General features: G+C 33.1%; 1 protein-coding gene across 1 annotated transcript; it reads right to left on the bottom strand.

Moving 5' to 3' along the window:
* Nucleotides 1-13551: 13551 nt before the first annotated feature.
* On the bottom strand, nt 13552-14513 carry LOC143047437 (uncharacterized). The gene has a single exon (XM_076220496.1). It carries the CDS (start codon nt 14372-14374, stop codon nt 13835-13837), a length of 540 nt encoding a protein of 179 aa, XP_076076611.1. The 5' UTR covers nt 14375-14513; the 3' UTR covers nt 13552-13834.
* Between the last annotated feature and the right edge of the window lie 2279 nt (nt 14514-16792).

Here is a 16792-nt window from a genome sequence, read left to right as displayed (position 1 = left end):
ATCGCCATTTTGTACAGTGGTTACACCTGTTTCGTCTACATTCCAGATATCAGAAGCACTAAATTCATATCGATCAACCACCTTGGGAAAAACAAATTTACAATAGTATGGTTAACATAGGTTGCCCTAGACAGACTCATGGATTCTGAAGTTCCTGTTAACAGATTAAGGTGTCTCCGCATAAATGGATCAAACCAATCTTGACATTAATTGTCAATCCATAGACTGCGGCATTTGTAAACTAGAATGTTTTCTGCACATTCATATACTTAGTACTAGTCTTCCTACGATCTTTTGGAGTCAATCCGAAGTAAATGAACAAAGCATTTAAGATTAATCTTTCAAGTGCTTGTTTTACAATCGGTAAGACACCACTTTAGCATATCAAAAAGTGATTTTCTCACATCAAAACAAAGTAATCTTTTTTTAAATTCACCTGAAATGGCAACTGTCATTTTTGTTCCATATAAAACAATTGCCATTAATATCCAAAAAGACATTCAATCGGTATGAACTTGCACAGACAGTCAATTATGCAGACAGACAAACAGATGAACAAGACATCATGATGAGTGATTCTTATATCCCCCATTTGGATAACATAAAAATAACGAGGAAAACTATATATGCTGCTTCTAAGTGTTTTTTTATTGAAATATTATTTAAATGAAACATTTAGCCAAATTCTCATTGATAGACAACAGGCAAATTTGTATATGTTACGATTTATTTTTTCTCAGAAGTTACAAATAGCTGATGAGAAGCCTTCAATGTGCCGATAGTAAATATGAACAATGAATGTCCAGTGTCTTTTTGTAGGAACTCCATTTTCGTGAAAGAAAAAATATATTATTCTGTCTTTTTTAATATAACCGTCGAACTAGTTGATCATGTTACAGTTGTTTGATGGATTTTGAAACTCCTTGTGGACTCTCGATGCGGAACAGGAATAGCAATATTTTGTACTTTTAAATCTTTTAATTAAATTCTTAAGGCGTATGTTTAACTCCTTTTTCGAATTATCCTTTTTTTTCTTCTTACAAGTGTGGACACATATGAGTGTGGATAGTATGTTTGGATGTTTGACAGTGTCTTATGACAAAAGGAGTTCTATGTTTTTCCTATATGGTGTTATTTGTTGTGTTGCACGATGACAAACAATCTGAGCATTAGGAGTGTTGTTTATTTATTATTTAGTTTTTATGTCATTTCAGGGCCTTTTATAGATGATTATGCGGAATTGGCTTTGCTCATTGTTGATGGCCTTACGGTGACCTGTAGTTGTTAATTTCTGTGTCATTTTGGTCTCTTGTGGAGAATTATCTCATTGGCAATAATACCATATCTTTTTTTTATATGTATTTGCTTACTATTTGTATGGTTCTATTTATATTACTTTGTGGAGGATCGTCAGTATCATTAGTAAAAAAAAATGTTAAAAGGTCGAATTGTTCCTCGGATTAGAATACATTTATTGGTATTTAGTAATGACAATGCCTGACAAGATGCTAGGGGCTAGATGAGCTAGGAAGTAAACTTCTGTGCTGATTTTTATCAATTCTTTGATAATATTTCCTCCAAAGCTGGTCGAAGCAAAAAAAAATTGACAAATATGAAAATTATTTCACCAAAAGAACTTTTTTGAGCATGCTTCAAAGACTCAAAACTGCTCCAAAAGTAATCTAAAAGAATTTCAAGCATGTTAAGTGGATATTATCAACATCTTCTTAATTAGTTTTAATATGTCTAAATATCTAAAAAGTTATAGTATTCAAAAGGTATTGCAAAATTATTCTCTTTTCATTTTTGTTTGTTATATAGATACCAATATAAGTGATACATGTACCACAAATACAGTATTTGTTGTGGTATGAAAGTGTAGTAATTAACATTTACTGTTACAATGTTAATTCACACAAATTTATTAGAAATAAACAATTGAATGAAAAATGTTGAACATGTACAATGAAACAGTTTTAGAAATCAATTAGGCCAGATAGGCCTTATATTTTTTTTTAAACATAATCGAATGACCATTTACACTCAGGACCAAGTCATCAGTTGGCAGTACAGATGTATTAAAACAACCTAGCATCATATTGCTAGTAGCGGGAGTAGCATTGTCGGGTAAATTTGTTCTTTTTATAAAATTTGGTCAAAGGACATATAATGTTTGGTTCAAATCGATATATGATTTTTATCTCCCTATTACTTACATTGAAGAAAGAGGTGATACTACTTTGACAAATCCTTGTACATGAGAGTTGTCTGTCAAATCTTTATTTCACAAAGAATGAATTGCATAACAATGAACTGAGCTCAAAGCAAAGTACTTTAATAATACACTTAGACAAAGAGCTAAATCCAGTGATATACTTTGTACTGCAGGTTCTTCATGAACATCCATTGACCAAAACCATATCTCAATAAAATCCAATACTACATGGTTGGATCAGAAGTCCTGAAAAAGACATGTTTTTTTTTATCGTATTTTAAGTATGCACAGGTTAAAACTTTCTTGTGGTATAATCATTCAGTATCTAGCAACTATCAATTTGCTTCATGCACAAATTGATATAGGTTGAGCGCTCCTCTGTTGGAAATAAGAACACACCTCCTGGCTACACCTAATTTAAGTCAACTGATGAAGAAACATTCAAAACTATAAAATGTTATCCAAGACTTTTCAGTGTCTATTTACCATTGCCACTGAAACAGTGATATATTTTTACACATATATACATGTAAGACTAAAATGTTAAAGTACTACATATATAAGACCAAAACTGATATTCGGTCTTTACTACATCTTCATTGCCCAAGTCATTTTCAAAATTGTTGATATTTTATGGTATCTTTACAAAGAAAACCTGCAAATCTCAGTGGCAATTCAGCACTTTTCATAAAGGGGTGGCCTCTGACTTTCCAAAGGGCTGCCCACTCCTGTCAAGCTTTGGTGATTTCCTATATAATCAACTATATAATTTCCCACCAATAGGAGGATCTAGGGGGCAGACCCCTCCCCCCCTTTTCGTTGGAAAAATTTTGTTGATTATATAGGGAATCACTGAAGCATGACTGGAGCGGGCCCCACCTTATGAAAAGTTCTGGATCTGCCACTGCCACCCCCTGGGTCTGTCTATGCATCTGTTTATGGTTCTGCGTAATAGTACCAATACTGTTTTTTTTCACCTTCCTTACTTGGCCCTAGACAGTTGCTTATCTGGTTAAGGTTCTATCACTAGCTTTTTTTAGATTAGAGATTTCATGCGTACAAATTAAACCGGACCTCAAACGCATGTACTACAGACGAAAAGAGACAAATAATTTTATATAATAACCTTGAGTTTACTTCAACTACCGATATGCAAACCAAAAAACAGACACAAAAATATCATAAAATAGCGATTGAAAGATTGATTGCACTTTGAATGTATAGTTCAGACTGAGACACGTGTTACATGAAGAGCTGGTTTGTTTACAAATAATAATGTCACGTGATCACTCACTGATGTCACAATTTGCATCGATCTTTGCAGTACACTAGACAGTTCGCTCAAACAGTACCCATTATCATGCAAAGCAAATGTGATTGCAAGCGCGGATCCAGAGGGGGGGTTCCGGGGGTTGGAACCCCCCTTTTTTTTTGGACGATCAATGCATTTGAATGGGGACATGTAATTGGAACCCCCTTTGTCCTTGGTTAGGAACCCCCCCTTTTTAAAATGGCTGGATCCGCCCCTGGATTGGTTATCAAATAATACAGAAATAATGCATGTACAGTTTTAGAAGAAATTAGTTCATCAAATAGATTAGATTTTCACTTTTGACACGAATAGGTCGGGTTGACATTTCTGTCATCGGGGATAATATTGAGATAAATGGGATTAAACTGACCGTCAAAGATGTCTAGAGAAGCACATCTGGAGAACTTTAACATAAATAAGCCATACTTACCAAAATTACTCTATATTAATAAACCCTATATACATGATATATGTCAGTGAAATTTCACAATGATTACGATAAACAATTTTGATACTGACGATGATGCTGGTCACGGTTAAATTGGCGCAAAAAATATTCTTACTCCTATTGCTTTACGTAATAAAGTTTGTATAGAATTGAATTTGACTGAAGTTCAGCATACAAAAAAACGTGGATATGCAGAAGCATGACAATATATTACTGATAAAGTCTGTATATATTTCTGTAAACGAAGTTGCCTGTATACTTCACTTGAGCGAAAGGATATCTCTATTTGTGAATCGGTTTATTAACCCTTTGAACCCAGGGTCGAAGTTCAAGATGTTAACATATTAACGGAAATTTTTTGGGTTCACATATTTCAAATGGAGTTATAGAAAAAATAGAATGTTGTTAGCAGAATCAAAACAGAAAATGATGAACACTTGATTATTTTTAGCAATACATAAATTGAATTGAGGGTCTGTGTATTCACATTATTTGTAAAACTCTCCTTAATTATTCCTGTGAAGCGTGTGCTTTACATCGAGGCTTGCTATGCTTTACATCGACGCCACAGTGCTTCAACCAATCAGGGAATCTTTTTTGGGGGCATTCAACCTATTCTAACTCAGATTTTTGCACATTTTAATCCAAATTATAGAAAAATGGAATATTGTTAGTACATATACAATAGAAAATGATGAATACTTTTAGTTAAAGATGAATTGGATGGGGGTTCTGTGTATTCACATTATTTGTACAACTCTCCTTACTGATGCCATATTTTGGAATTTCCGTGACCTAAATGGTTCACGAAAATTAATATTTTTATATATAGTATAGTAATTAAACTTCAAAAAGTAAATCGGTTCGATTGAAGTATTATACGGCGGCTTCACTGTTGTGCCTTTAAAATACACCTATACTGCACGTACAAACTATGCTAGAGGAAAAACGATGAGTTTTCAGTGTTATTTTCAACCCTTTTCAGATGCATAAAGCATTATATTTAGGACTATTTGGAAATGCCCATAAATTGTATGAAGATCAAGAATAACTGTATTTACCAATTTCATTCACAAATTATTTCTAGAACGGGTTTGTTGTGACGCCTCCGGGTGTGGGAGCTTCTCGCTGCATTGAAGACCCATTGGTGGCCTTCAGCTGTAGTCTCCTCTATGGTCGGGTTGTAATGGGTCTTTCCCGCATAAGCAATTTCACACAGCAAAATATAATGAACATGTTTACTTTTATATAAAGTTGCTTTAATAAGGGAGTTTATTAGTAAATTGAGTTGTTTTCACATCACTTAAATAATTACATGCAACGAACTAGCATAGGTCCAAGTAATGTGCAGTGGCTGATCCAGGGGAGGGTTTTCAGTTGGAACTGCCCCTTTTTTGGGGTGATCAATGCATTGAATGGGTACATGGTTGGACCCCCCTATTCACAAAATGGCTGGATCCGCCCCTGATGTGTTTCAGTTTAGATTAGAGTAACTGAGACAGATCCAACCATTTTTTAAAAGGGGGACCTCACCCAGGATAAGCAGAGGCGGATTTAGTAATTTTCAAAAAGGGGGACCTAATGTAAATTGAGTTTTTCGCATCACTCACTAAATAACATAGGTCCGAGTAGTGTGCAGTGGCGGATCCAGCAGGAGGGTTCCCGGTTGGAATCGCCCCTTTTGTGGGGTGATCAATGCATTTGAATGGGGACATGGTTGGACCTCCCTTTCAAAATGGCTAGATCTGCCACTGATGTGTTTCGGTTCTGACTTGACTAGCTAAGACAGATTCAGCCATTTTTAAAAGGGAATCCTAACCCAGGATAAAGGGTCAGTTCCAACTGATATCCCTATCCAATGAATTGATCGTCAACAAAAAAGGGAGGTTCAACCTCCGGAATCCCCCTCCCCTAGATCCGCCACTGACCAGAGACTTAATGTATACAAACCTGACGTAAAATTATGTACTATTGAATAATAAATAATATTACATTACCTCCAAAAATCAATAACTGTTACAGTACATTTCACATGTTTCAATAATCCAAAAACGATGTTTATGTAAGAAGTTCCCGCGCAAATGTCATGTGTTACCGAAACGGGAAACACACCGGAGCGTCTTTTTACCACAGAACACCGCAGAATACCACAGAACACCACAGAATACCACAGAACACTAAAAATATACCACAGAACACTTAAAATATACCACAGAACATAAGAACAAACAGCAAAACAACTTAAATATGCAACATAACATTAAAATAACTCAACAAAATGCATGAACGAATATTAATTAGACGGTAAATCTAAATTTCATTACCGATCGCAAACCGCATATCGCTGAACAGCGCAATTTGTTTTATTTTTTTTTTATTTATCGAATTAATTGTGACCTTAATATATTTTTTTAGTTATTAATGCCAAAAATTATATCAAATTAAAGTTTAAAATATCAAATATATCTACATTGAACACACCGAACAGAAAAGGAAAGTCTATAAGATGACAACTCCACAAACCACCGTCATCAACACCTCATATATATTTTTTATTCATTTTCTTCTTATTATTATCAGAGACATATATATATATATATATATATATATGTCTCTGTTATTATATATAAATAGTTATACCAAAAATAAGACAAGAGACAAATATCAAAATCTAACCGACGGAAAGAGATCGACGACTTTGACTGATTACTTATTGTGAATATATCTAAATTTTATTTAAAATGCATAAAGTTCCTTTAGCACGATTTTAATCAATTATCATGCAATATCTTTGAATGGGTCATGTTTTTTACATACTTATACAATTCATTTTTGTTTTGAATAATACTAGTAAAACAAAAGTCTATAGTATGGTCATTATTAAGAGTAATTTAACAAACACAACCCCACTAATGAGGTTGTCAAAAATTGAAAAGAACGGATGGCTTCTATAATTCAACCACGCTGTCAAAAGAAATGGAAATTTAAAAGAAGTCCTACATAACTTTTTGTTTTTTTAGCAATGTCCCCAATGAAGTCATTTCACATTTTGGTTCTGTTAGCGACGTCTCAAATCTTGGGTTAGACAATGGAAACGTGAAACCATAAAGTACTGGAATCACAATTTCTTCCTGTAAATGTTATTGGATCATCTTTTACCTCCGATAAAAATAATTGGACAATATTTTATTTCCTGTTAATATCATTGGTCAAATTTTCGATTGGCTCCAAAATTGAAAGATATTGATCAAAGGGTATATATTGATAGAACAAGAAATAATTTCCAAAAATCTTTCTAAATCTATTATAAAGTTTCAAAGTTAATCAGTAAAGTCAAAATGCCAAAACGCAAAATCTCGTACCTAAAAAGGTCGATTTTCTGGCCCTGTGGTGACTGCAGACAGAACTGCTCCAAGAACTCAGTACAGTGTGACTCTTGCAATTCATGGTACCACTATGACTGTCAACAGTTATCATTACAACACATCGATTTCTTGGTAACATCCAGCTGTTCCACGTTCTGTTGTTTGACCTGTTTGAAAGAAGAAGTAGGGTCTACCTACTCTTATTCATCTGGCTTACTTCGTCTTAATTTGGTAATTTTATGTTTTAATATTAAAAAAAATATTTCATCTTTGCACAATTTTTGTAAACTTTTGTTTCGTACATAAGGCGCTGAATTTCTTAATCTGTTGAATCGGTTAAATCTATTTATTACCTACGCGTGTCAGGCTTTGTTAATTCAAAATGTTTATAGCACATAATTAATTGTTAATTGCGATTTATGATAAGTGATGGATTATCACATTTAACATATTTATCAACGACGCGTGTCAAGCTTAAAAGTTGTTAATTCATCATTCTTATTAAGTTACGGAATACACAATATGTTTATAAAATTTACAATTTGGTAATTTTATATTTTAAATTTTGACATTGAATTTGTTTTCTATTGAACACCGAGGCGTGGCATTTATTTATTAATTTATTAATTCAAAATGTATATAGCACATTAGTAATTGTTAATTGCGATTAATCATGGATTATCACATTTAACACGGACCATTTAACATATTTATCAACGACGCGTGTCAAGCTTTGTTAATTCATTTTTCTTATTAAGTTACGGAATATAATGTGTTTAGGAAATTTACAATTTGGTAACTTTATATTTTAAATTTTGACATTGAATTTGTTTTCTATACTATCAATCTGATATCATTACTTGTCTTTGGCAAAACCTTTCGGAACTCAATATTAATTGTGGGGGATGGGGGATGAAATTAGGGTAATTAAGTGAACAACAATGATAGATCTTTTTGAAAATATTGATGGTCCTTAAAAGGACCTTTGTAAAATCCATCAAATTGATGTATTACTCTAATTTTTCTTCATCCTCATCGCTGCTCAATTCTGGTAGGTTGTCGAGGGCGTCGTCCATTTGACTGTCCTCCAATTGGTCAATTTCGTCAACCACCTTTAATTTTCTATACTGGTCACTAAGAACATAGGTTTCTTCTGACAATCTCTTCAATTCTAACGAAGATTGTGCACAAAACATTTAAAGGACAATGTACAACATTACCTTCAAGATCGTGTCGGTGTTAGCACCCAAGAAAGAAAAACCATCATCAACACCATTTTTGGAGATCAAGGAATTGCAAGCGCAGACGACACATTGCAATTTGCAAGGGCAGATTCAGAGCTCAAGGACTTGTGTGCAAATTACCCTCAGTTCCTGAAATATTATGAACAAAGTTTTAAACCAAGAGTCCAAGAATTCGTTAATGCACCCAATAGACGTTTGGGCACCAAACAAATGTGGACGAACAACAACGCAGAATCTATGAACCGGGTGATGAAAGTGGCGGTCAACTGGAAGCCCCAACATGCCCCAGATTTGGTTGATAAACTATTTGACATGGTGGACTTCCAGTTCATCAATCTTCGATCAGCCCTTCATCATTCTGGGGACTACATGCTTGTCAACTCATACAAACAGTACACTATAGCTGATGCCATATGGAAAACAAAATCAGATGAGGAAAAACAACGGCTCTTTAATAATTTCCTACAGGACAATAAGAAAAGAAAGCATGAAAATATCATAACTTCATCAGATGGACTCTATTCTGTTGTCAACAAGGCTAAGTCAATAGCCAGGAAACCTATGCAAAGAAAGAGACCAAGAACAGAAAGAGCCGAAAAAAGACATTAATCACCTTGACCTTGTATTTATTGAATTGTTTTGTTATTGATGTTATCAAATTAAAATTTTCAACTTTATTTTTATATCTCTTTATTATTATTGAAATTTGACCACAGACAAAGCTTATCTAAACTTTGAATTTTTCACTTGAAGTTTGAGGAAGATACACACACACACACACAAACGGAAATTTGTCTTCGACCTTCAATTTTCAACAATTAAATACAAATACATGTAAACTATAATGTATAGGTTATCCAAAACATTATATTGGTAGAATTCTATGTGGTTTTCTCAATGATTGGTCTTGCATTAATTTTTAGTCTGGACCCAATTAAAGGCCAAGTCAATTGCGGGCGTAATGATAATGAGTCGACACTAGATTGAAATTTTTAATTAATTTGAATAATAAAAGTCATATTATAGACATAATTAGCAATAAAAACAACTACAATGTCTGAATTGTTACTATTTGGGAGTTCTGTGGCATATTTTAAGTGTTCTGTGGTATATTTTTAGTGTTCTGTGGTATTCTGTGGTGTTCTGTGGTATTCTGTGGTGTTCTGTGGTAAAAAGACGCTCCCGGAAACACACAAAAGAATTGTAGGTGCATGTTATCATTCGCATTCCGATTAATTTACACAGTTCAATAAAATATATATGTTAACATTATCTATATTGGTTTTGAATTTAGTTAATAAATCAGAAAAATGATTTGTTTCTCGCAGACAACACAAAATAGTATACATATTAACTCGACACTTAATCTAAGCATCCCTACAACAAAATAGGACGACCAAACAGATTTCCCAATTTTGATAAAGGTGAAATATGTAGAATAAGAATTGTGCACTCCGGAATAAGATCATAAATAAAGCCCTATATAAAGTGTAAACCAAAAAAAATAGTGTATGAAATCATTGTTTATTACATCTGCTTGCATAATAATATTGAAGTTGAAACTAACAACGATCACGTGTATCCTGTCAACCCCTGAAAAACATAATATTGTCTTCTTGACTACTTCCGCAAACCATGGTCTGGTAAAATGATATATATTGTTATAGTGTATGTTAATTAAATATTGTTATTTCATTGTATTTGTACTTGTACTTCTCAGTCACTGTTTTGTCTACCTTTAAAAATATGTTTCTATATTTGTATCACGTCCGTACATATTTACAAAATAATTCTTAATTCTTAACAAATCTTGTATTTTATCAAAGTCACTAAGGACACTAACTACACTGTTAAAACTGTTAAAATATAATCAACAGGGAAGATATACAGTGTCACTTGATGCTTTATTACTTTTTTGTTACATTTGTATGAAATATCATACCGAGGTCTTCCCTGTAAAAACAGCTGTTGTTATATATAGTATATCAGGATATAATATATCAGGGTATAATATATAATGACCAATAGTTTCTCACTTAGATTTAAAATTCCCAATTCTGCTAGGTTAATATCTTTCATTAAAGTGCACACTGAAAGGCGCGCAAAATATATATAAACTTCATGTTACCAGATATATCCTAATGAAATATCATCTTTTTTCACAACTTTGTTATAATTAAGAATGTCAATGAATAGACTCCTTAAATACACACACCAGGCTTAAAAATTTGTAAACCAGATGCGTGGTTCGTCTACAAAAGACTCGGCAGTGACGCTCGAATAAAAAGAAATATTAAAAGCCAGTTAAAGGGGCATAAACTGTCAAATCCATGTTCACCGATTTGACTCACATTCTCATTTTTGATTTAAATATACTAAAACGTATATCCAAATCACAATAAGTCTGCAATAAACATGTTACAATGCATTACTCAAAAATACATATCAGAATTTCGTGTATATCTTAGTATTAGACGCCATCTAATGAACTATCGAAATGACCTCTGAAGAATGCCGACGGTCACATAATCCGATATACACATAAAAATAAATACAAATAGGTAGCGACCTCATGCAATTGATTTTTTTAGGTCTGTTTCATTTCATAATATAGATTAAAAATTTAAGTTCATTATCGTTTTTATCTATATAAGAATTTTTTTGTGGAACGAATCAGTCATCCAAATGATTCACCTGATTTTCACTTTCCATGTTGACATTTTTTTCCTTTTAATGGGTGAGTATGATTTGTTCATGCGTAACCAATCTCTAGCTAAATGGTTAAATTGAAGGTAACGTTTACCGGATTCAATCAGGTCGAATTATTCACTTGCAAGTGAATAATTCATCAGCGATATTTCTCTGCTTATTTTGACAAAATGGAACCAACTTGGCTGCTAAAAGCGAATTCTTATTTCATTATTTCATTATTTCATTTTTATTAATGATTGAACCAAACAAAATCATATTCGAATATTTTTTTATATCTCATAGCTAGTATCCCTATAATTACGATTTGTTTTTGTGCATTAAGGACAGGTATCCTCGTATTTCAAAAAATTCAAAACCATTAAATCATAAGTATGATCATATAAATATCAATGATAATGCATGTCAACACAGCATGTTCCATGTATTTACATGTTGTTGTAAGCGGGATTGTAAATGACCAATGCAATTTAAACTTTTCTTACACTGTCCATTTACCTTTGTTTGGTCCTTTGAAGTTTGTTCGTCAGAAAAATATATGTGCGAAAAAACTAGATCCCTTATTGGAGTGTGTCACACTGTAGCATTGACAAATGAGGCCACATCACTCTCACATCGTCTTTATAATCCTTTGTAACAAATACATATCCTTTGATGAACAACAAATCATGCATACGTTGACTGTACCTCTGGTATCTTTCGTCCCTCTTTTACCTTTTTTCCATTCCATACATTCTACATCTGAAGTAATAAACACATGAAATGAGCATATTTGATTTTGCCATGTGATTATGGACTTTCCGAATTGATTTTCCTCTAAGTTCAGTATTTTTGTGATTTTACTTTGTGTTAGAAACTTGATTTTTGATTGATTGCACTTGACTGTTGCTTTCTGTTTTAGATCCAGTGTCAATCATATCATGCATATTCAGTACCAGAAACTATTTTCAACTATAAATACAATAGGTCTAGGCTCTGCAAGTAAGGACGGTAGGAGTGTAGGGCGAGAAATTTCAACCGCCAATGGAATACAATGATATTTTGGTTAGGGACGGAAATTTTTGCAACAGGCCAAGTACGAATCCCTCAAAGGGCTGATGTGGGGTTGTTTAACTGCACTCTCAATATATATCAGACACCGAATTCAACGTCCACAATTTGACCGGCATGGTTACTTATTTTAGTTAGTCTTGTGTTTTTTTTTTAAATTTTGGTTCATTTGTATGTTTCAGGGTGAGGTGTGGCGTGCTTTCGTGTCGATCCGGCCCCACGTCGATCCGGCCGAAGTCGATTCGTCCCACGTCGATCCGGCCCCATATTTAAAGTCGATCCGGCCCCAATAAAAATATATTTATAACGAATAAAAATTTATATTAATTGTAATTCATAAATGTTTATGATAATGTAAAAGGTGTGCAGTAAAAAAAGTTGACCTTTGACAAATACTTTCTTCCGATGAGCATAAAACAACTATGTTGATTATGCTTTCATGATCTTTCATTACAAGTTTTCAAGATTATTTGGTATAATTAACATCAATAGTAACAAAAGAAATTTTCCCAAAACTTTTCGTTACCTGTAGCAGACGATTCGAAACACCGCCTCTATCTGCGAATCGACTAAGCTTTCCAGATGGATATTTTTTTTATCATTAAGTATCCAGAACTGTATGCCAACGACATGATTTGCACACATTACAAATTCTACATTTGTTGCTAACTTCACCTTGATTAAACGATGTATGTGTTTCTACGTTTATGTTCTAATTCGCCAAGCTTAACCGAACATAAATTATTTAGTCAATAAAACTCAACACATGTATACAATAGGAATGAGCTCTCCTTGTGAGTAGCACACTTAAACTTTATTTTTCTTCAAACAACAAACCATTTCATATATATTCATATTTCAATTGTCATTCAAACATCCATCTGCATCAATTTACTCCTAGTAAATCACACAATTTTCTCAATATAACAAAACACCGTATCGGGACTCCATCCCACTAAAAATCAAAATCAACAACAATCTACAAAACACAATAAATACATTATTATTACAATATATCTTGTCACATCATTACTGTCTAACTTAAATCTATCAAAATGGGTGGGGTGGGTGGGGGATGTGTATAACGAAACGGAAGGTATGCTACTCTGTAAAGGCAGAACTTCGAATAACTGGTTATAAAAATATCTTATATTTATAATGAGATATTGCACGAGAATCACGATCCTACCCTCGTACAAACGGGTAGAATACCTGCATTGCGACATACAATAGCCAATCAAATCATACAATAACAAACCAGGTATGCAACCATGTGCTCATCAACACGTGTTGAACATAAACAAACACAAACAAGTCATGTGCTTCCGATACTATTAATAAATATATTTATGTTCTAATTCGCCAAGCTTAACCGAACATAAATTATTTAGTCAATAAAACTCAACACATGTATACAATAGGAATGAGCTCTCCTTGTGAGTAGCACACTTTCGAAATGACAAAGTAGATAAGAAAAAACTGGTATGAAAATTACAAGCCAAGATTCTTAGTAACGAGTAGTTTTTCAGAAATATTTTCACGCACATATCCGTCTTTTGCTGTATCTGAAGACCATCTACCGTGTTTCTTAAATATTCTATCTTGAATACCAGCAGCAGCCGCAGCTGTTGCTCCACCTGCTCTTAAACTATGCAAACCAAATTTTGATTTGTCTAATCCCAAAGATTCTAAAGCCTCTAACAGTACTTCTCTGGCTCTTGTATAAGACAAAGGCGCATGACCCCTTAGCACGTACGTGTTAGTCTTTTTACGATATAAAACTGATCTAAATATGAATTCTACAGAATCGTGTTTAATGTTCGCTTGGTTCAAGTATGTCTCTAACATTTGGACTGGACAGGTAACCGAATATGTTTTGGAAATAAAAACATGAGTTCCTGCTCTTTGTTGGTCCGTTTTGCTTTTTTCGATGAATAAAGACATATATAATGAATGAAATGAAACATCTGACCTTTTTAAATTAACTAATTCTGAAAATCTTAAAAATCCGGCATAGCTAACGAGACACATACATGCTATTCTTCTATGATTTAAAGTACTATTTGTATTGCCGTATTTCAAAACCAGTTGATTAAGAATATGAGGAGTTATTGGTTCCTTCTTGTTTACAATGTGATGACCGATTGACCTTTGTGTACCTTCTTTTACGGAAGTACAAAGAAAAGAATCACAAGGATTTACATATCCAGCTAATTTGTGTGTCCATTGAATGGCATAATATGCTTCATCTATCTTTGCAGAAGAATTATAATTTTTTCGTAAGTGAATCAAATATAATGAGACATTGTAATCTGATGCCGGTAAAGGCTTTATATTAAATAAATTACACCATTTACAAAAGCTATTAAATGCATACCTGTATTTCTTTCTAGTATTATCAGCTCTAGAATTTAAACAATAATCTGGAAGACATTTTGCAAGATTGCTAAGAGCTTCATTCTGTGGTATTTTATCCTTAGACCAACGACCAGTACTAAAAACATCTGCAAAACGTATAAATAAAATAAACAAATAATAATATTATAAAACTTTTTTTTTTTTTTTTTTTTTTTTTTTTTTTTTTTATATATCTCATATACATCGTACTATTCACTAGACCTTGCTATATCAACATATATAGCCGTGTCATACATCTTACTACATGTATTCTTGCTATATCAACATACATAGCCGTGTCAGAACCAAATTTGCAATACAATGCAAATTTCACATATTGTAAACAATTAACAATATGTACAAATAAACTCGAACATCATTAAGTCGCTTTCATCTTAATTGCCAGTATATCAGACTTAAAATGCTTGGTACCAAAAATGGAGTTTTTATTCTGTCCTTGAACAAATATATTCTGACCTGATGAAAAATCAAGAACTTCTATAACGTAAGGTTGAAATTCCAATCTTCTATTAAAAATCAAAGACCAAAATGCCGATGAAGGCCATTTTGGAACGATCAATGTTCCCTCAGCTCTACAGAGAATGAGATGTTTAATACTTTTAGCCACTAAACTTATCGGAGGAACCATCCAATTATTTTCCATTGTCCAATTTTGAGCAAAAGCGTCAATAGCAGTGCTTCCTGGATTCCAAAATTTTGAGTTGAACCTTTTCAGTTTAGTATTATGAAAATTGGCAAATCTATCGATTGTGTAAGGACCCCAAATTTCATTCATGAAAGTAAAAAACTGAAACGAGGTTTGCCAGTCATCAATATCAACCATTTTAGATATGAAGTCAGCTTTGAAAATTTTCACACCGAGGTATCCAAGTAGGACACAACGTGATACCCGACCTTGTACATGTTCTAAAAATATCATAAGCTAAATGTTGTAAATGCAACTTTGTACTGCCTTTATTGATTATATTTACACAATTTTGGTTGTCTGTATGCCATTTAACTATTTTACATTTCAGATCGTGTTCAAACGAATTCAACGATAACTGAATAGCCCTGAGTTCACGCCAAGTGGAACTCAATTTTTTCTCATTTTCATTCAACATACAATGAAAAATCTTTTCATTTGATTCAACAGTATATGCACCTAAAGCTACATTAACTTGCATCTGAATATATCATAATTCTCGGTAAAGAATCATTCAATAAACGCTTCTCATTAAGCTCCAACAAGTTTTCCTGCCAAAATTTCAATTCAGCTAATACACATTTTTCATATACTAAATATAGTTTTGAATCCCACGTTTTTCTGTTTTCTATCGCGAAATATATATGCCTCGTCATTAAATTTGCGACATTACCCATAACTGGTGACATTGATATAATTCTTCCGGCAAATTGAGCCAGCATACGTGCGTTCAAATTTGAAAATGATTTTAGTATAATATCAAGAGAATTTTTAGTGTCTTTAATTCTGCGCTCTGGCACCTTTAAAGTAAAATCTTTAGAATCCCAAATCAATCCTAACCATTCTAAACACTGAACCGGTTCAAAAATTGATTTTTCTTCATTGACAATAAATCCAGCCAGTTTAAGTGATGACTTTACAAATTCAGAAGTATCTTTACAATTTTTATAACCTTCATCCATGCCTAATCCATCGTCCAGATAAAGAACAATATTAACACCATTTTCTCGCCAATACTTTACCATTGGTCTCAAACATTTAGTGAATATATAGGGGGCGCTACTCAAACCAAAAGCTAATACAGAAAAGCAGTAAAACTTGTTATTCCAGGAAAAACCTAAATATGTTTGTTGTTCTTTACAGATGTCCAAATGAAAATATCCAGATTTTAAATCAAATTTAATTAGAAAATGATCTTTTTGGAAGAATTCCATTGCAATTTTCCAATCTTTAAATTTTACCTTGTTTTTCAAAACATAGAAATTCAATTCACTTAAATCTAAAATCAAACGCTTTTTACCAGTCTTTTGTGTAGCAACACTGAGAGGATTAACGACGAATGGTTG

This window comes from Mytilus galloprovincialis, chromosome 10, assembly GCF_965363235.1.
Source record: "Mytilus galloprovincialis chromosome 10, xbMytGall1.hap1.1, whole genome shotgun sequence".
In the NCBI taxonomy this organism is placed as follows: Eukaryota; Metazoa; Mollusca; class Bivalvia; order Mytilida; family Mytilidae; genus Mytilus; species Mytilus galloprovincialis.
Note: the sequence above shows the minus strand (reverse complement) of the source record. Positions and strands in the feature narration are given on the sequence as shown.

Coding starts and splice junctions, on each gene's coding strand:
- LOC143047437 (XM_076220496.1), bottom strand. CDS start 14,374: ATGTGTCTCGTTAGCTATGCCGGATTTTTAAGATTTTCAGAATTAGTT.